Source organism: Lycium barbarum, unplaced genomic scaffold, assembly GCF_019175385.1.
Source record: "Lycium barbarum isolate Lr01 unplaced genomic scaffold, ASM1917538v2 unchr_scaffold_95, whole genome shotgun sequence".
NCBI lineage: Eukaryota > Viridiplantae > Streptophyta > Magnoliopsida > Solanales > Solanaceae > Lycium > Lycium barbarum.
The window spans coordinates 1-22,634 of record NW_026843546.1 but is presented as its reverse complement, the minus strand read 5'-3'; the positions used below and the strand labels follow the sequence as shown (position 1 = coordinate 22,634).

General features: G+C 35.9%; 1 protein-coding gene across 1 annotated transcript; it reads right to left on the bottom strand.

Moving 5' to 3' along the window:
* Positions 1–9,354: 9,354 nt before the first annotated feature.
* Positions 9,355–22,581, bottom strand: LOC132625798 (serine/threonine-protein kinase ATG1c-like). The gene is made up of 13 exons (XM_060340366.1): positions 22,132–22,581; positions 15,164–15,284; positions 14,984–15,042; positions 14,231–14,295; positions 13,912–14,005; positions 13,749–13,829; positions 13,520–13,628; positions 13,256–13,328; positions 12,839–13,170; positions 12,350–12,708; positions 10,553–10,847; positions 9,990–10,060; positions 9,355–9,810 (listed from the first exon to the last, which is right to left on the bottom strand). Exons 1-13 carry the CDS (start codon positions 22,384–22,386, stop codon positions 9,571–9,573), a joined length of 2,154 nt encoding a protein of 717 aa, XP_060196349.1. The 5' UTR covers positions 22,387–22,581; the 3' UTR covers positions 9,355–9,570.
* Positions 22,582–22,634: the final 53 nt, after the last annotated feature.

Sequence of the window (22,634 nt, the reverse complement as noted above, 5' to 3'; positions counted from 1 at the left end):
CACCAAACCGATAAACCGAGTAAAACCGAGAAAATAACCCGACTAGTAGTTTGGTTTGACTTGGTTTGGTGTTGAAAAAAAAAACCCGACCATAATTGATTTGGTTTGGTTTTAACTAAAAAAAGTCAAACCGAACCAGACCAACCCGACATTACATGTATTCAATTTTTAAAATATTTTATACATTAAAATATTTATTTGTAATGTAATTTGTAAATACTTTGTATATATATAAGGACTTTCTCTCTCTTCCATCTCTCTCTCTCTCTCTCATCTCTCAACGGTAACAACACCCCACCCCACCCCCACCCCCACCCCCTCCTTCTTGGCAGCGAACCACTGCCGGCAGGTATACTTTTCCGGCGTGAACAATACATTCTTCTTTTTTTCTCTCTCTCCTTCTCTCTTCTCTTCTCTTCTCTTATCCTTTTTTTTCTTTGTTTTTTTTCCTATTGTCTTCTCGTTTTTGTACTTGGAAACCCTCGCCAGTGGGTTTCCGGCGGTGAACAGTGTCCGGCGGTGAACAGTATAACTTGCATCCAGTTATGGTATAGGAGACCAAATGGGTAGGATCTAAAGCTAAGGATGTGGACGGGTATAAGTTATGGTTCTCGGGTAAGTCAATGTATAGGAATGGGGTAGGTATTTTAGTAGATAGTGAGCTAAGGGACCAGGCCGTAGAGGTTAGGAGGGTAAATGACCGGATGATGGCGGTTAAGTTAGTTGTGGAAGGGTTTACCTTGAACATTATTAGTGCTTACGCGCCACAAGCGGGCTTGGACGAGGAGGTGAAGAGGCACTTCTGGGAGGATTTGGATGAAGTGGTGGGAGGTATACCGCCCACCGAGAAGTTATTCATAGAGGGAGATTTCAATGGACATATCGGCTCAACCTCGGGGGGTTATGATGATGAGCATGGAGGTTTCGGCCTCGGAGTCAGGAATGGAGGAGGGGTCTCACTTCTGGATTTCGCTAAAGCCTTTGGATTGGTAGTAGCCAACTCGCGTTTCCCGAAGAGGGAACAGCACTTGGTAACCTTTCGTAGTTCGACGGCTGCGACGCAGATAAACTTTTTGCTCCTTAGAAAAGAGGATAAAGGTCTTTGTAAAGACTGTAAGGTCATTCCGGGTGAGAACCTTACGACCCAACATAAGCTTTTGGTGATGGATTTGGGGATTACGAGGAAGAAGAGGAAGAGGGTCGCGGATGACCTGCCAAGGATCAGGTGGGGGAGTCTGACTTTGTCGAGTGCCCAGGAGATGGGGGAGAAGTTGATGGCTATGGGGGCTTGGGAGAGTAGGGGGACGCGAGCAGTATGTGGGATAGGACGGCGAGCTGCATTAGGGAAACAGCTAGAGATGTCCTGGGAGTCTCGAGAGGTCGCCGTGGTAGGCGACGTGGGGACTGGTGGGGGAATGGAGAAGTCCAGGAAAAGGTGGAAGCAAAGAAAGTGGTGTACGCGAGGTTGGTAGACAGCAAAGATGAGGAGGATAAGCGGACGAATAGGGAAACGTATAAGATTGCGAGAAAGGAAGCAAAGTTGGCAGTTTCGGCGGCAAAAACGGCAGCCTTCGAACGTCTATATGCAGAACTAGAGGACAAAGGCGGGGATAAGAAGTTGTTCAGGCTAGCCAAGGCGAGGGAAAGAAAGTCACGGGACTTGGATCGAGTAAAGTGTGTCAAGGACGAGGATGGCAAAGTATTGGTAGAGGAAGCTCTCATTAGACGGAGATGGCAGTCATACTTAAATAAACTCTTGAACGAGGAAGGTGAGAGAGACATTGTGTTGGGAGATTTGGAGTACTCTGAGAGGCGCCGCGACTTTGGGTATTGTAGGAGTATAAAGGTGGAGGAGGTTAAGGGTGTTGTTCGAAGGATGCGCAGGGGAAGAGCTACCGGTCCTGACGAGATCCCTGGGGAGTTTTAGAAGAGTGCGGGCAGGGCAGGTTTGGAGTGGTTGACTGGTTTAATGTTATTTTTAAGACGACGAAAATGCCTGAGGAATGGAGGTGGAGTATGATGGTCCCTTTGTATAAGAACAAAGGTGATATTCAAAGTTGCAACAACTATAGAGGGATCAAGCTGATAAGCCACACTATGAAGGTGTGGGAAAGGGTGGTGGAGATGAGGGTGAGAAAAGGCGTGCCCATTTCAGAGAACCAGTTCGGATTCATGCCGGGGCACTCGACTACAGAAGCCATCCATCTTGTGGGGAGACTGGTGGAGCAGTATAGGGAGAGGAAGAAGGACCTGCACATGGTTTTCATCGACCTAGAAAAGGCTTACGACAAAGTGCCAAGAGAGGTTTTATGGAGATGCTTGGAGGCCAAAGGTGTACCTGTAGCGTACACTAGGGCAATTAAGGACATGTATGAGGGATCCAAGACCAAGGTAAGGATAGTGGGAGGAGACTCGGAGTACTTCCCAGTGGAGATGGGTTTGCACCAAGGATCAGCTCTTAGCCCATTTTTATTTGCTCTAGTGATGGATTGTCTGACGCGGCGAATTCAAGGTGAGGTGCCATGGTGTATGTTATTTGCGGACGACATAGTCTTGATCGACGAGACACGAGGCAGAGTGAACGCTAAGCTGGAGGTCTGGAGACAAACTCTGGAGTCTAAAGGGTTCAAGATAAGTAGGACCAAGACAGAGTACATGGAATGCAAGTTCAGTGACGTGACACATGAGTCTGGCGTGGAAGTGAGGCTTGGTACCCAGGTCATCCCAAAGAAAAGAAGTTTCAAATATCTCGGGTCTATTATACAAGAAAATGGGGATATTGATGATGATGTCTCACATCGTATTGGCGCAGGGTGGATGAAATGGAGGCTTGCTTCAGGAGTGCTATGTGATAAGAAGGTGCCACTAAAACTTAAAGGCAGGTTCTACAAAGTGGTTGTGAGACCGACCTTGTTGTACGGTGCAGAGTGTTGGGCAGTCAAGAGCTCTCATGTCCAAAAGATGAAAGTTGCAGAAATGAGAATGCTGCGATGGATGTGTGGGCACACCAGGCGAGATAGGATTAGGAATGAAGATATTCGGGATAAGGTTGGAGTAGCATCAGTGGAGGACAAGATGAGGGAAGCGAGGCTGAGATGGTTTGGGCATGTGAGGAGGAGAGGTAGAGACGCTCCAGTGCGAAGGTGTGAGAGGTTAGCTATGGATGGTTTCAGAAGAGGTCGGGGTAGGCCGAAAAAGTATTGGGGAGAGGTGCTGAGACAGGACATGGCGCAGGTTCAGCTTACCGAGGACATGACCCTAGATAGGAGGTTTTGGAGGACTCAGATTAGGGTAGAAGGCTAGTAGGTAGTCGTTGTTTCGATCTATAGTCTATTGCCCTTTGTTTCTTGCTACTATATGTGGTTTCTTGTACTTCGATTATCTTATTTATCTGTGGTAGCTACTGTTCCCTTTTTTTCAGACTGCTTTATTCTGACTTATTCGCTTTCTTTAGTTTCATTTGCATTCTGCTTTGAACTGCTTGTGCTTATCTAACCTTTCTCGTTGTGATTTCTCTTGAGCCAAGGGTCTTTCGGAAACAGCCTCCCTGTCTTCCGAGATAGGGGTATGGTCTGCGTACACTTTACCCTCCCCAGACCTCACATTGTGGGATTTCACTGGGTATGTTGTTGTTGTTGTTGTAATTTGTAAATACTTCTTAAAAAATTTCGCAGTTTTTTAATCTATTATCATATTATTCAAGCTTGAACTTAGAATTTTGATGTCAATAAGTTTTATATCCTATGGATGTTAGCAACTCAAATAAAGCCCAAATCAAAACCAACTCAACACTAATGCTAACAAAAGAAATTCAATTTACCACTAGGAATGACGATAATATTGGATATTTATTCTTTAGTTTTGCATGACTGATTTAGAGAGTGAAAATACATAAGTTAAGTTTTTTTTTTTTTTGTCATGTAATTAATACTTATTAGTTGTACTTATTTTAGCATGACTTAGTATTTTTAGATTATGGTCATTTTCTTTATGGCTTATTATTTAGCAATATTTAAATAACCGATTTTATTAGCTTTTGTTGAATATTTTAATACAATGTCATCATTCTTCTCACATTTTGTGTTATTTTCTTAAAAAACACTTTAATAATAAAGTTGTATCTTACTAGGACTAAATAAATATTTGAAGTAAAAGTTATACGTTTTGTATCAAGACTATTCCGGGAAAAAACCTCGAAAAACCCGAGAAAACCCAAGGTTGAAAAATCCGAATTTTATTGGTTTGGTTTGGTGTATAAATTTAAAAACCCGATGCAATTGGTTTGGTTTGGTGTTTAAAAAATCTAAACCAACCCGGTCCATTTACACCCCTAATGGTCAAGATTTAATTGACTAAAGCAAGACCGTAACCATTATTTAGATAATTAATGACTTAGACATTAATATATTAAATTTTTATCTCTCTTCCTAACAAAAAATTTCCAACGCAATATCTATTTGCTCCTTATCAGTTTACCCGATTTTGAGTTAATCTTTTTTTCTTTGTATACTATATTTAATTATTTATGTAGCTTTTTTTCTTTCGAAAAACCAACAATGAATCTTCATTGGTCAAGCCAATTTATGAAGAAAAATCCTCTATTTGAGCACCACTTTTTTCTCTGCAGAACTCTTCGATCTTTTCTTTCAATTATTATATGCAGTCTAATGGGCAACTTGATGAATTGTCCATTAGCTTTTCCTTCACTATTCTTCTTGTTTTATATTTTTATTAGTGTATTGGTCCGCGCTTCACACGGTCGTGTACGATTGAATATTAATATAAAGTTTTCGCTTTAAAAAAAAAATCTTTTCAAACATTGAAAAAATAAAGTTTATAAATTAGTAGTATGAAAAAATGAAAGTTTATAAATTAGTAGTATGCTCGCAATCTCTACAAGATACAATTAGGAACATTGAAGTAATCTATTCTAATATTAAAACAAATTTGAGAATAAATTAAAGAGCATGAAGGAGAACGAAAAAAGTAACATACGTTCAATCAAATGCCACTTTTGGGCTTGGCGCAAGAGGCAGACGTGCCTTTTTCAATTTTTTTCTCTAAAGCACCTAAATTGAATTTAAAGGATTAAAAACTCAAAATCTAAGAAAAAAGAAAAATCTAAATCCTCGTCAGGAAAAAGAAAAATCTAAATCCTCGTCTATGAATGGTGCCACATCATTTCCTCATAGATACATGGATTTTGCTGCAAAAATACAAACTAAGATTGCATCTTTTGATAAAATTATGACAAAGTTGATCAGATCCTTCGATATTGTCATACAAATAAACATAATTTTGTTGTAAATAAAACATAGTTCTCGAAAGAAAACTTCGTAAACAAATAGCGCCGATATTCTCTTGCAGCTCTTTAGAACTCTACTTTTTCTTTCAATATTGCTACTCCCGCCATCGATTATTATAATAAAAGTGAAATGTATACTCTTTCTGTTTCAATTTATGTGAATCCATTTAACTGGGCGTGAAGTTTAAGAAAAAAGAGAATTTTTTTAAATTTATGGTGTTAAATGAGTCATCATATATTTTGTGTGGCTATAAATCGTTGCGTAAAGGTAAAATGTTTCCAAATATAGAAAGGGATCATTTTCTTTGGTACGGACTAATAAGGAAATAGATTCACATAAATTGAAACGAAGGAGTATAAGATACTACCATATGAGAATCCTAATGGGGATTCAAGCATTAAATACAATTACAATATATGAATGAATAATTTGTTGATAAAAATAAACTTGATTCACTACTCCAAGAGCCATCCGCAGCTTTTGAAAAATATCAATCTTCAACGGCTTGGTAAAAATGTCCGCAACTTGGTCTTGAGATTTCTCAAACTCAAGCTCTACCTCCTTCTTCGATATGCAATCTCTAATGAAATGATACTTAGTATCAATATGTTTGCTCCTTTCATGAAACACTGGGTTCTTGGCCAACGCCCCGATTTGTTATCAACACAAATCTTAGTTGCATCTTCTTGTGGTTGGTGAAGTTCTTCCAACAAGCTTCTTAGCCAAATTGCATGACAAACACAAGAAGAAGCTGCTACATACTCCACTTCACATGTTGACAAAGTCACAATTGGTTGCTTCTTGGAATTCCATGTAAATGCAGAATTTCAAGAAAGAAAAACAAACTTGGTAGTGCTTTCCCGGTCATCAACATCACCAGCCCAATCACTATCACAATAGCCAACAAGCTTGAAGTCTTTGGAAGATGAATAAAAAAATTCATAATCAAGTGTACCTTTGATGTACCAGAGTGAATCAAGTGTAAGGGGGATGTTGAAAAAATAAACTTGTTCACATTATATTTAATTTAGTTCATGAACTAATAGATTAATATATTAGGAGATACATGAATTGGTGGAATTAAATTTTAGATTAGTGTAGTGAGTTCTTATTCATGTGCTTGAGGATGTGAAGTGTGAAATTATTAATAGTGATACATGTATGCTACGCTAGATACTTGGATGAATTCACCTATAAATAGTCATGTAATCTAGCCATTTGGATTAGTCAAGTTGAATAGAAAATCATCTTTCCTCCAAAAAAAAAAAGTGTTAGAAATATAATTTTGAATATTTCAAGTTCATGCACTTTGATGTTATGTATGTGGCTTTTAGGCTATCTATGTGATTAGATGCATAGAATTTTAAATGTTATTAGGTGCATGATTTTGTGTTTATGAGATGACGAAGTTCATAGTGAGAGTGTAAAGCATTTACTAGTATAAGTTAGAATTATCTTTTAGCACCTATATAAACTCCCTTTATACTGTTATTATGTAGAGTGGAGTTTTATAATGATATGAAGTGAGCATAATGTTTATCTCCCTCTTCCATCCTCTTTGTACCTTATGATATTATCAAGGGCCCGCCTTATATTTCCAACAAGTGGTATCAGAGCGTTGGTTCGATCCTGAAAGGTACAAAGGTGAAATTTTTTATTTATCTCCATTGAAAGTGTGTCTCCAGGTTTGATGACCTGTTGAGAAGCCGGCTATTTGCAAAAAAAGAGTGAATTCTTTGGATTTATAAAGAGAAGAACAACCTGTCCAAAAGGTCTGAGTCTGGAAGGACTTCACAAGTTAGGAAGATAAGACAAAAGAAGTCGTCTATGAGTTTGTATTTGCTTCAGCTAAAAGTTAGAAGATTATGGAGAATAAGATGCCAATAGATTTAGAAGGTGTACAGAAAGAGGATGTATTGGAAATGAAGCACAAATTATCAAAGAATGATGAAGGATCGATATGAAAAGAAAATTCAAAATTAAGGGAGAGTGTTAGAAATATAATTTTGAATATTTTAAGTTCATGCACTTTGATATTATGTATGTGGCGTTTAGGATATCTATGTGATTAGATGCATAGAATTTAAATGTTATTAGATGCATGATTTTGTATTTATGAGATGACCAAGTTCATAGTGAGAGTGTGAAAGCATTTACTAGTATGAATTAGAATTATCTTTTAGCACCTATATAAACCCTCTTTATAATGTTATTATCTAAGAGTGGAGTTTTATAATGATATTAAGTGAGCATAATATTTATCTCCCTCTTTCATCCTCTTTGTACCCTATAATATTATTAAAGACCCGCCTTATATTTCCAACATAATTGTCTTTACAGAAGTTCAATGCAAAGTAAGGAAGAATGGAACAATCCAATGACGGCGACGCCACCGCCAATTATCAATTTCTCTTCCCTCCTGAAATGAATAAATATCAGTGATGTTGCATGATTTCACCTAACCTCTGTTCTTGCAGCACAAATATAATCAAACTTAGCTTATAAGTTGAGACTCTTATGAAATTTTGCTTGTTTGTGCAGAATGTGTATTAACAAAATTAAACGTTACAGAAGCTAGTACGTATGAGCTTTTGATGTTCCAAAAGATTAATTACCCAAAATTTGGTCTGCTTCATTTTATTAATGCCTGTAGTCATTTAATGCTTGGTGGAACGTACCAAAACACCCTCAGTATTAGGATTATTTCTTTCATTAATATGTGCTTTTTTTACCAGAAAAATAAGGTAAAAAGCCAAAAAAATGACAAAAAAGATAAATGTAAATCCTAGCCTATGAGACATAGCACATCACCTTGCTCATTCCCAGCTTTATTATATATATATATATATATATATATATATATATATAGATATAGATTTATCAATGGAAAATAGATTGTAAGTTATCAATTCAAAAATAAATAAAAAATGGAAGACAAACGGTTCTAGGAAAAAAAAAAGTAAATATATTTAAGATAATATGTTGCTATGATTGTGGGGTAACTAAAAATTTTGGAAGCAAATATATAAAATATTAATTATCTAAATCATGATTAAGGTTTTTCTTCAGTCAATTAAATCATAATCATTAATTGCATCCCATGTGTCTCAAATCCAAACTAGAACTTGGAGAAAATGGAGGAGCCGGATCCCTCTATATCCATTCCATTAGTTAGCCAATTTTTACAGGTGAAAGTAAAGGTAATTAATATAATAAAATAAAGAATCGAAATAAGTTTTGTAAAACCCAAAATCAGGTCTATACTATATACGAGAACAAATGAAGTAGACCTAGATTCCTCTTCTGAGTTCTAACCATAAAAACTTTATTGTAAACTACATTGTTTTTGTTTTAAAAGCTATCACTCCGAAAACAAAATGAGAAACAATAAGAGATGGATAACTAAACAAATGATATAACAGGGAATTTTGTCATTTTACATACTCTTATCCAAGTATAGCTAAGATATGTGTTGTTACCTCCTAATTGAACTCAGTATAAAGTAATAAGAATTACACAAAAAGTATTCTCAAAAATGTTCTTTTGGAAGGTAAGTCAGTCGGGAAAATGCAGAAGAAATCTTTTGAGAACGCTCACAGAACTTCATAGAAACAATAACCAAACACGTCCTTCTATAAAACAAAACTTCGAAACACCTTTTCCGAAGAATATCTATTTTCAGAGATAATGTCTTATATCCACCATCAGTAGTCACGTTACTCGGTCATTCATGCTTGTGTATTTGCGGCATGCAACTATACCTATGCATAATTAACATTTGCAATATGCTCATATCTGTTATTAGCCATATCACTATAACGCAAGCTCAGTGAACTCCTATAATTATAATTATTATAGATATAGATATCTGAAGTTAATTCTTAAATCAGTCCCAATTTCCACCAGTGTATCCACCTGGATTACAAAGAAATGACCCCTTAAGAGAAACGTAGATGCATACCACTAGTCTATAGAAAAGATTGGATATCAGCTAACAAAGAGCTCAATGCGCTGAAAGAGGCTTTGCCTCCAGATGAATATGAAGAGATAGTCCAGGGCAATGAATTTTTCTTGAAGAAAGAGGAACTCTATGTTACAATCGTTAAAGAAAATGAATTAAACGTAACTTTTACATTTTTTTTTCTTTTTCCTTCTCGCTCACTTTAAATTGCTAAAAGAATAACTGTACAGACAAAAGAATTTTACAGAGTAAGACACTGACATATCATAGTCGTTTTGTATTAACAGCAGCTCTCTCTCCTCCTTACGGGGAGCAGTGTTGATCCTCACACTTGAGCAGAGCCATCATTTGAGACCTTGAAACGCTTTGCCTGTTATTGAGGACATCAATGTAATTTTGAAGCCTATAACGATCCGAATTTGTCAGAGAAAATGGAGGATTTAAAATCAGAGATGGTGCTTCCACTTGAAGGAATGCTAACAACCGCACAGCTTTTGAATAAAACACGACTGCATTTTCAGTCCGACCCATGTACTCATCAACCTGCCACAGTATCATAACTTCTGGTAAATGCTTACTGTAATATCACACGCACGAAAAGAGTTTCTGATTCCCTCTGTCCTAAAGTTTTATGATGAAAGTCACTTTGTTTATGTTGGACTTTAATTCAACAAAAACACCAATACAGAACAAGATCAAGAAAGAAAATAAAGAACACTTACAGCTCCCTTCCTACCCAAAGCCAGGGCAGATTGAAATATCATCTCCATTGCATCTGGCACCTCTGTGTTTCCTGGGAACAAACAACAGCACAAGCAAGCTCTTCATCTTTTTGTCTAAGACCAGACCATAAAAAGAAGTATAGGCATCATACTCAAGTGAAAAGTTAATATATTTCTATGCCAAATCATCTAAGGATGCTTTGATCGATTTCAATTTTTGTAGTAAAAGAAATAGCTAAGAATAATATTTGACGCACATAAATATGAAAATACCAAGGGACAACTACAAGCTCAACAGATGGCTATTCTATCTCCAGTTCGAAACTTCGAATTTTCCGAGTTAGTTTGCAGTAACTTGCATAATTTTGTCTTAATAGTAGCTGTAAAGTAAAAGTTCGCCAGGTGTATAGGGACTCGTAAATTATTGCAGTAGAATAGAAAGAGGAAATAGGAAACAAAACGTCAAAAGCAGAGTTGCAGCATCACATATAAAGCACATGGAGATTGAAGCAAAAGGGGATGGGTACAGGTCAAATTGACAATCGTAGTCACGGAGAGTATACCAGGCTCTATATGTTTGGCAAGTTCCTCTGCGTTACCAACTTCACCAAGAAATGCTTTTTCAATATGAGAGCACACATTCTCCGGCCCTAAAATGTTAGTAGCATCAAGATGCTCTTTGATGTTAAGACCAACTTGACCTTTCATCATGATTTCCTTCAATCTGATAGTTTCTTGGTTTGGACTTCCTTCAATTGCCGATGCCGCTTGTGTAAGACAAATATCCAAAGCTTGCTTCCATATAGCAAGAATGACTAGCTGAATTGAAAATGCTTCCAGATGCTTGCCTGCCTCAACCTTCAGGAGAAAGCAAGAACTATTAGCAGAAGCATACCAGAAAGGAACTAATCATAGCGTAGAAACCAGAATAGTCAAGTAAGCCAAAGAAGAATCAGCACAAGATTTTGAATATAACATCTCTTGAGCACCGAATCTTGAAAGCATATATTAAGCCAATAAATATGTTTAACAGCAAAAGGTAGTAGACCATACAGTTAAAAAATTAACATAAGTTCTCCAAGCACTTACCATCACCTGATATTAGCAAGGCGAAAGCAGTGATGATGGAAAGTTAAATCGGATGACACCCACAACAAACAAGGACCGAGATTGACCAAGAGCTAAAGTTTGGAATATATAAAAATTGTTTTTGCTGATAAACCCAAGGCAGAAATCAAAAGATCTTTCTTTTCTTGTTCTTTTTTCAGCTCTCTTAAAAGTGAGGCTCGGCTGTCAAACTTGCAAACTAGGTTGGTATTTCGTTTCCATTTAAACTCTTTATCTCACCACGTTAAACTTTCTAGTAAGTTTGTATCGCAAAGAAAAGGCAGTCTCTATGACGTTACCTTTATGAAAATAAAAAAATAAAAAAGGCAATCACTATCTAATATAATTTATTCGGGTGATACTATTGTTCCATACCTGATGATTGAATGTTAATTAAAAAAAATTTAAAAATGCAATCACTATTGATATAATTTATTCGGGTGATATTATTGTTCCATACCTGATGATTGAATGTTCTCTCTTTTGGTTTTATAGATTAACGATCAAATTATTTTAAGAAGCACAAAGGCTACACATGTAATCAGCGTCTCCATTTGCCTGGGCTAGTAAATAAATTGACCTCAGACAGGAATCAATTAATAAATCACAATGGAATGTTTAAGGGGGCAAAGTTTGGCTTTATAAAATTCTTGTTAAATTTTCTTCAGGAATCAACAGTTTGATTTACGTATATAAAGATCAGCTCATTGCTGAAACCGCTGAAGTACACATTAATCCCCACATTTAGTACAAAAGAAGAAAAAAAGATGCTTCTCATTCAGCTGTACATGGAGTAAACTTTGTCAAAGTAACATGTCACAAAAGATGTACATCAAGATTTAGATATTCCATGAGATATACGAGGCAAGTAAAATAAGAATAGTTTGTATCAGGGAAAGAACAAAGTACATTAGAATGTCAAAATTTGTTCTATTAAACAACTAAGACAATAAACATCGAAAAGCTAATGAAAGGATCTGCAAGAATAGGATAGATGACTCCACCTTGAGCAAACATATTAGACTTCTACATTGTAACAACAACATACCCAATATAATCCCACAAGTGGGGTGTGGGGAGGGTGAGATGTACGCAGACCTTACTCCTACATTGGATGCAGCCAAACCAATGGTGTAAACAGTAGCAAGGCTGTTGTAGAACAATGCTAATGCTCTAAATAAAGCATGGGATCAAAGCTAAAGAAATGAATAGTATCAAACACCTGAGGAGAAAATGACATCACTTTGAGTTACCTTCTCATTTACTAATTCCATGATGGCAGAGGCAAAACATTGCAGGGACTCTATTCTGGCCTTGCCATCAGTTGGCGGCTGCTCCAAACGGCTTATGACATCAGTGCATACTTGTGAAGTTCCAGGTGCAGATGAGGGACTTTCCAAACTTCCTAAATGACCTATTCTACTAAGTGGAGGGCCAATAATAGGCAACGGGTTACTTGGTCTAGGATCTGCACTCGCAGACGCTTGCAGGGAGCCGCTTGATCTGAATGGCATATTGCTAAGCCTAGAGGCACCTGCTGAAGAATATGAGTCCATGGGGGGACCAGAAACAATGACATAGTCCTGATCAATCAACTCAAGCGAATCTACCACTGTTGAATGGAGTGAATACCATAATCAGAAAGTTAGTATTAGCCAAACTGACTGTAGATCCTAGCATAACAAAAATTTCCCCAAAATTCTAGGCAAAAGGAAATTGGGAATAGCGTTGCAAAATAGAACCTTTTGAGCGAGTAGTTGCTTGTCTGTGGTCCTTCAAATTAATAGGTTCCTTCAGGTTCCCTTCTGACTGTCGGTGGCTAGAGCCAATAATATCTGTTCTGCGCAGGGCATCACTAGTAACTTCTTTCCTTTCAGCTTTTACATCACAAGAAAAGCCATATGACATCCTCTGTGGTAATCTCCCAGCAAATGAAGGACTACCATCAGGACCGCTGGAATCATCATCCAGACTAAAGGGTAAACCATCTTCTTGAAAAGCTTCCTCTGTGCTCCTCACAGGATAGCTTTCTGATATAGGAAAACCACCTATTACCCTTTGAGGTCTCTTATCCCTGCGGACCATGTCCAACATTAATCAAATCTGAAAGATGAAATAATATGTAAATAATGAGATCCAGAATTCATTAACCACTTTACCAAGACAGCTCATCTGGCTGCTTCTGTGCAAGAAATGGGTGGTTAAAGAACTCTTCAAATGTCAACCGCTCCACTGTGTATTCAAGGATACACAAAAGACAAGTTTTCAAATTGTAATGAGAAATTTTCAGGTAATGAGAATTCTGCATTTGTTATTGTTAAGGTAAATACTAAAAATCATACGACCTTCTCTATGAGAAAGGTTCACAATGGCAAGGCTGTAGGAAATATGATACAAGAATCAAGTCTTCCACTCAAAAGTACCTGGATAACGGCGCAACAATTTTTTACACAAATCTATGCAGTCAGGACTTAAATTTTTTGCATTTGGAGGAAACAGCAATTCAGTAGACTTTAATATGTTCTGGAGCAACTGCAGCAAAGATGGAGGGAGAAAATTTAGAACTTTGTGTGAAGACTCTTAATATCACCAGTCAAATTGCACCTGGACGTGCCACCATAAGAAGTTTGCAATGCTTAGAAGACATTAAACCTGGATTTGATTGTTTCCAGTAAACGGGGTTTTTCCTGTTACAAGCTGAAACAGGATGGCACCAACGCTCCAGAGATCTGCCTGCGTTTGCAGCCAAAAGTTAATAGGATCTTGAAATGATATTACCAGACTATGGATGAGAATCATAGAAAGAGTATATCACCTTTGCATCATACTTTTGAAGTTGCATTATTTCTGGAGCCATGTACAATGGTGAACCACAAAGTGTTTCAGCAAGACCCCTAGGTTGCAAAGACCTAACAAAAGAGAGGTTGAAGTCATTGTGACTTTTGAGTGGACCATTTAGGAAACATTTAACCAGTAAGCTTGCAACTTAAATAGAGGGAAAAAGAAGGAAAGAAAATACAGAAAAAGAGTTTTAAAAGGCATATGGACTGCTGGATCTCGGATCATTCAAAAGGGGAAAGGAGAGGGAGGGGAGTAAATCAGCAAAAAGACATTTATCAGATGAACAACTTCACCTTGCAAACCCAAAATCAGCAATCTTCAAGGTGGAGCTGTCATTGTTTGAGGATAAGAGCAGATTCTGTTGGATCAAGACAAAAGGAAAAAAATCAATGAATTGGCCATTCCACTAACCATACCATTCAAATTCTCAAAAAGAATGTACGAAGTATTACTGTCCACAAATAAATGAAATATTACCAAAGAGACGTGCAAGAACTCACTCCTAGAAAACCAAACCACATTAGCTCTCTCAACTAGAGTCTACTAATTTGCTGATATGAATACTACATGTACGTCCAAAGAGACTCGTCTCCCTTTTTTTTTTTTTTCTTTGATAAGGTAAGAGACTCGTCTCCTTTGACGCTTTCCTTTTCCTTTATTATCTTTTTGAAGAGTATTGTCCTCAGCAAATATGGTAATTATTCAAAATCTCTGTATGAGAGATGCCATTGCTACCCGAGAATGAAGCAACTGCATGCCTAATTACCTTGGAGTCGTGTGAACCATTTCAACCTGTGGTTTATGCACTAATGCTGCCAAATACTAAGCTCCAATTGATGATTAATACAACAGATGGCTACAAAAAGTGCTAGGTGGTGCACAAGCAACAACTAACCAGCTTTGCAACTCGTGCAATCTTTAATATTTTTACACATAGAAAAGCTAGCATGATAGTCATTGAATTTCAACGAGAACTATGGCAGGGATACACCTGAGGCTTATGAGTAAATAAAAATTTACAGTATAATAGTAGAAGGAAGTGAAACCTGAGGCTTTAGATCCCTATGGATTAGATTGTTGTCCCGAAGGATTTTTAGACCAGATGCTGCAGTCAACAAATGAACATGAACATTTAGTATGCTTGAATTCATGTAATAATAAAAATTTATTCACTCGACATGTGAAAAGGGGAAGTTACGCTAAAGAAATAGAAGGTTCAGACAAACCAAGTTGCTGCATAAAATGTTTTGCAGTTGCTTCTGGAATTTTCCCTTGGCGTTGTTGAATGTACATAGAAAGATCACCTCCTCTGCAGTACTCCAGAACAATATATATTTTTCCCACCTCCTATATCCCATGCACGAGGTTTCATTTAGATCAAAAAGGAAAAGAAAAGATAAGACTCGAGCAGAAACACATTCCATTTGTTTTTTAAGCAGATTCGTAATCAGTAACACAGTGCACCCAAAATGAAATATAGAAAAATAAGTGACACGAAACTTGGACTATAGACTAAGCAAAGCAACGAAGCTGGGAGTACGCTCAAGCAGAGCTCAGATACATTGGTCGAGAGTTTGCTAGGTGTAGGGAAAAAGCTGAACCTGCTCAATCCTAGTTTCCATTGAACTAACCGAAAAGCTATACCTATTACTTCCTCAGATTATACTGAGATTAAATCACGTATTCCTTGTATCATGTTTATAGAAACAAAGTTGTTACTTTCTTTATAACAACACAAAGACAACTAAACAGGTAACACATAATTTGCGTTTTCGTTATTGAGTTCCTTCTTTCTATAGAAGAGTTTCACCAATCAGATATTATCTCAAGTCCCGATCAAAATGAGCATAGAATTCAATACTGCTCAAAGTTCCAAATGCATAAACTTAATATCCAAAGACTCCGTGCATCCAAACAAGCAGTCAGATAAACCTCTATTATTTCCAATTGCTCCATCGCCTCACACAAGTACCTTAATTTTTATCAGTAAGCTACAATTTGACTATGAAGTCTAGCATTTCACTTAGCAGAAAGAAGCATATTCATTGATTAACACATAATGCGCATTTTCATTATTGAGTTGCTTCTTTCTATAAAGACTTTCACCAACTAGATATTATCTCAAGTCCCCAGCAAAATGATCATAGGATTCAATACTGCTCAAAGTTCCAAATGCATAAACCTAATATCTGAACACTCTGTGCATCCAACCAAGTAATCAGATAAACCTCTATTATTTCCAATCGCTCCATACTCACACAAGTACCTAAATTTTATCAGTAAGCTACAATTTGACTATGAAGTCTAGCATTTCGCTTAGCAGAACGATGCATACTTCATCGATTAACACAATCAAAAAAAATCTGAAACTAAATTATATACTGCTCAAAGTTCCAAATGCATAAACCTAATATCCGAAGACTCCATGCATCCAAACAAGCAGTCAGATTAACCTCTATTATTTCCACTTGCTCCATGAACTAACACAAGGACCTAAATTTTATCAGTAAGCTGTAATTTGACTATGAAGTCTAGCATTTCGCTTTAGCAGAAAGATGCATATTTCATTGACTAACACGAAAACAAATCTAAAACTGAATTTGACGGTACGAACCTCTATTATTTCCAATTGCTCCATAGACTAACACAAGTACCAAAAATTTATCAGTAAACTACAATTCGACTATGAAGTCTAGCATTTCGCTTAGCGGAAAGATGCCTATTTCATTGATTAACACGAAAACAAAACTAAAACTGAATTTGACAGTACGAATTTGTAATATTTCCAATTGCTCAGTAGACCAACACAAGTACCAAAAGTTTATCTGTAAGCTAAAATTCGACTATGAATCTAGCATTTCGCTTGGCAGAAAGATGCATATCGCATTGATAAACACGAAAACCAATCTAAAATTAAAATTGACAGTACGAACCTCTATTATTTCCAAGTGCTCCATAGACCAACACAAGTACCTAAAGTTTAGCTAAAATTCAACTATGAAATCTAGCATTTCTCTTAGCGGAGAGATGCATATTTCATTTATTAACACGGAATAAAAACTAAAACTAAATTTGACGGTACGAACCTATAATATTTCCAATTGCTCCATAGATTAACACAAGTACGTAAAGTTTATCAGTAAGCTAAAATTTGTCTATAAAAAAATCTAGCATTACGCTTAGCGGAAAGATGTATATTTCATTGATTGACACGAAAACAAATCTAAAACTAAATCTGACGGTACGAACCTCTGTTATTTCCAATTGCTCTATAGACTAAGACAAGTACCTAAAGTTTATCAGTAAGCTAAAATTCGACTATGAAATCTAGCATTCGCTTAGTGAAAAGATGCATATTTCATTGATTAAAACGAAAACAAATCTAAAACTAAATTTGACGGTACAAACCTCTGTTATTTCCAATTGGAACATAGACTAATACAAGTACCTAAAGTTTATCAGTAAGCTAAAATTCGACTACGCAATCTAGCATTTCGCTTAGCGGAAAGATGCACATATTTGTCTAATTACCAAAAAAAGAAAGATGCATATTTCATTGATTAACACGAAAACAAATCTAAAGCTAAATTTGAAGGCACGAACCTCTATTATTTCCAATTGCTCCATAGACTAATACAAGTACCGAAAGTTTATCAGCAAGCTAAAATTCGACTATGAATCTAGCATTTCGCTTAGCGGAAAGATCCATATTTCATTGATTAACAAGGAAACAAATCTAAAAATAAATATGACGGTACGAACCTCTATTATTTCCAATTTCTCCATAGACTAACACAAGTACCTAAAGTTTATCAGTAAGCTAAAATTTGACTATAAAAAAATCTAGCATTTAGCTTGGCGGAAAGATGCATATTTCATTGATTAACATGAAAGCCAATCTAAAACTAAATCTGATGGTACGAACCTCTATTATTTCCAATTGCTCCATAGACTAACACAAGAACCTAAAGTTTATCAGTAAGCTAAAATTCGACTACGAAATCTAGCATTTCGCTTAACGAAAAGATGCATATTTCATTGATTAACACGAAAACAAATCCAAAACTAAATTTTACGGTACGAACCTCTATTATTTCCAATTTCCCCATAGACTAGTACAAGTACCTAAAGTTTAATATTAAGCTAAAATTCGTTTACGAAACCTAGCATTTCGCTTAGCGGAAAGATGCATATTTCATTGATTAACACGAAAACAAATCTAAAACTAAATTTGAAGGTACGAACCTCTATTATTTCCAATTGCTCCATAGACTAACACAAGCACCTAAAGTTTATCAGTAAGCTAAAATTCGACTATGAAATCTAGCATTTCGCTTAGCGGAAAGATGCATATTTTATTGATTAACATGAAAACAAGTCTAAACTGAATTTGACGGTACGAACCTCTATTATTTCCAGTTGCTCCATGAACTAACACAAGTACCTAAATTTTACAAGTAAGCTGTAATCTGACTATGCAGTCTAGCATTTCGCAGTAGCAGAAAGATGCATATTTCATTGACTAACATGAAAACAAATCTAAAACTGAATTTGAAGGTATGAACCTCTACTATTTCCAATTGCTCCATACACTAACACAAGTACCTAAATTTTATCAGTAAGCTACAATTCGACTATGAAGTCTAGGATTTCACTTAGCGAAAAGATGCATATTTCATTTATTAACACGAAAACAAATCTCAAACTGAATTTGACGGCACAACCTCTATTATTTCCAATTGCTCCATAGACTAACACAAGTACCTAAAGCTTATCAGTAAGCTAAAATTCGACTATGAATCTAGCATTTCACTTCGCGGAAAGATACATATTTCATATATTAACACGAAAACAAATCTAAAACTAAATTTGACGGTACGAACCTCTATTATTTCCAATTGCTCCATAGACTAACACGAGTACCTAAAGTTTATCATTAAGCTAAAAAATTCGACTATGAAATCTAGCATTTCACTTAGCGGAAAGATGCATATTTCATTGATTAACACGAAAACAAATCTAAAACTAAATTTGACGGTACGAACCTCTATTTTTCCAATTGCCCCATAGACTAACACAAGTACCTAAAGTTTATCAGTAAGCTAAAATTCGATTACAAAATCTAGCATTTCGCTTAGCGGAAAGATGCATATTTCATTGATTAACACGAAAACAAATCTAAAACAAAATTTGACGGTACGAACCTCTATTATTTCCAATTGCTCCATAGACTAACACAAGTACCTAAAGTTTATCAGTAAGCTAAAATTCGACTATGAATCTAGCATTTCGCTTAGCGGAAAGATCCATATTTCATTGATAACGCGAAAACAAATCTAAAACTAAAAGATGCATATTTTATTGATTAACATGAAAACAAGTCTAAACTGAATTTGACAGTACGAACCTCTATTATTTCCAGTTGCTCCATGGACTAGCACAAGTACCTAAATTTTACAAGTAAGCTGTAATCTGACTATGCAGTCTAGCATTTCGCAGTAGCAGAAAGATGCATATTTCATTGACTAACATGAAAACAAATCTAAAACTGAATTTGAAGGTATGAACCTCTACTATTTCCAATTGCTCCATACACCAACACAAGTACCAAAATTTTATCAGTAAGCTACAATTCGACTATGAAGTCTAGGATTTCGCTTAGCGAAAAGATGCATATTTCATTTATTAACACGAAAACAAATCTAAAACTGAATTTGACGGCACAACCTCTATTATTTCCAATTGCTCCGTAGACTAACACAAGTACCTAAAGCTTATCAGTAAGCTAAAATTCGACTATGAATCTAGCATTTCACTTTGCGGAAAGATACATATTTCATATATTAACACGAAAACAAATCTAAAACTAAATTTGACGGTACGAACCTCTATTATTTCCAATTGCTCCATAGACTAACACGAGTACCTAAAGTTTATCATTAAGCTAAAAAATTCGACTATGAAATCTAGCATTTCGCTTAGCGGAAAGATGCATATTTCATTGATTAACACGACAACAAATCTAAAACTAAATTTGACGGTACGAACCTCTATTTTTCCAATTGCCCCATAGACTAACACAAGTACCTAAAGTTTATCAGTAAGCTAAAATTCGATTACAAAATCTAGCATTTCGCTTAGCGGAAAGATGCATATTTCATTGATTAACACGAAAACAAATCTAAAACAAAATTTGACGGTACGAACCTCTATTATTTCCAATTGCTCCATAGACTAACACAAGTACCTAAAGTTTATCAGTAAGCTAAAATTCGACTATGAATCTAGCATTTTGCTTAGCGGAAAGATCCACATTTCATTGATAACGCGAAAACAAATCTAAAACTAAAAGATGCATATTTTATTGATTAACATGAAAACAAGTCTAAACTGAATTTGACGGTACGAACCTCTATTATTTCCAGTTGCTCCATGGACTAGCACAAGTACCTAAATTTTACAAGTAAGCTGTAATCTGACTATGCAGTCTAGCATTTCGCAGTAGCACAAAGATGCATATTTCATTGACTAACATGAAAACAAATCTAAAACTGAATTTGAAGGTATGAACCTCTACTATTTCCAATTGATCCATACACTAACACAAGTACCAAAATTTTATCAGTAAGCTACAATTCGACTATGAAGTCTAGGATTTCACTTAGCGAAAAGATGCATATTTCATTTATTAACACGAAAACAAATCTAAAACTGAATTTGACGGCACAACCTCTATTATTTCCAATTGCTCCGTAGACTAACACAAGTACCTAAAGCTTATCAGTAAGCTAAAATTCGACTATGAATCTAGCATTTCACTTTGCGGAAAGATACATATTTCATATATTAACACGAAAACAAATCTAAAACTAAATTTGACGGTACGAACCTCTATTATTTCCAATTGCTCCATAGACTAACACGAGTACCTAAAGTTTATCATTAAGCTAAAAAATTCGACTATGAAATCTAGCATTTCGCTTAGCGGAAAGATGCATATTTCATTGATTAACACGACAACAAATCTAAAACTAAATTTGACGGTACGAACCTCTATTTTTCCAATTGCCCCATAGACTAACACAAGTACCTAAAGTTTATCAGTAAGCTAAAATTCGATTACAAAATCTAGCATTTCGCTTAGCGGAAAGATGCATATTTCATTGATTAAACACGAAAGCCAATCTAAAACTAAATTTGACGGTACGAACCTCTATTATTTCCAATTGCTCCATAGACTAACACAAGTATCGAAAGTTTATCAGTAAGCTAAAATTCGACTATGAAATCTAGCATTTCGCTTAGCGGAAAGATGCATATTTCATTGATTAACACGAAAGCCAATCTAAAACTAAATTTGACGGTATGAACCTCTATTATTAGTAAGCTACAATTCAACTATAAAGTCTACCATTTCCTTAGCAGAACGACGCATATTCCATTAATTAACACAAAAAAAAAAATCTAAAAACTTAATTTGACGATACGAACCTCAATCATGCCGTGCAGGCTAATAATATTAGGATGATTCACACAAGTACGTAATTTTTTTCAGTAAGCTACAATTCGACTACGGAGTCTAGCATTTTGCTTACCAGAAAAATGCATATTTCATCGATTAACACATCTAAAAACTTAATTTGACGATACGGACCTCGATCATAGACTCACACAAGTACCTAAATCTTATCAGTAAGCTACAATTTCAATACAAAGTCTAGCATTTAGTTTAGCAGAAAGGCGCATACTTCATCGATCACACTAAAAAACTTAATTTGACGTAACGAACCTCGATCGTAGACTCACACAAGTACCTAAATCTTATCAGTAAGCTAGAATTCGACTATTAAGTCTAGCATTTCACTTAGCAGAAAAACGCATAGTTCATTAATTAACACAAAAAAGAAAAGCAAAATTAAAACTGAAATTGGCGATACGAATCTCGATCATGTTGTGCAAGCGAATAATATTACATACCTAATAATATTATTTCGCTTAGCAGATCGATTAACACAACAAAGAAAATCTGAAAACTGAATTTGACGATACAAACCTCAATCACAGACTCACACAACTACCTAAATTTTATCAGTAAGCTACAATTTCATAGCATTTCGATTATTAACACAAAAATGCATATAACATCGATCAACACACAAAAAAAAAAAAATAAAAAAAAATTGACGGTGCAAACCTCGATCATATCGTGCAATCGTATAATATTAGGATGATTAATCTTCTGCAAAATTACAATTTCAGACTTTAAACTGTCTTGAAGTTTATTATTAAGCCTAGCTGTAACAATCTCTTTAATCGCAACTTCAGTTCCATGAGCTCGATGTCTAGCATGCCACACCGTTGAGAATGAACCTGCCCCGATTTGTTTCCCTACAACATAATCACCTACTATTGACCTACCTCCGCCTCTATTGCTCATCGATTGAGCCATTATTACAATTCCAGAAAACCCTAACCGAAAGGTTTTCAACCAAACACGGTGTTAGCAGAGAGGTTTGCAATGGTCAAAGTGAATTGGAATTAGTGAGGGAGATTAAGGGAGGTTCTTTTTTGAGCTTAAGTGGATGGTGATTGAGCTTTGAAATTGTAAAAGGAAATGATGATTGTGTTTTATGAAAATGGGGAATTAATGGAGTTAGAGCCTGTTTGGATGGATTATAACTTTTGGCTTATTTTTAT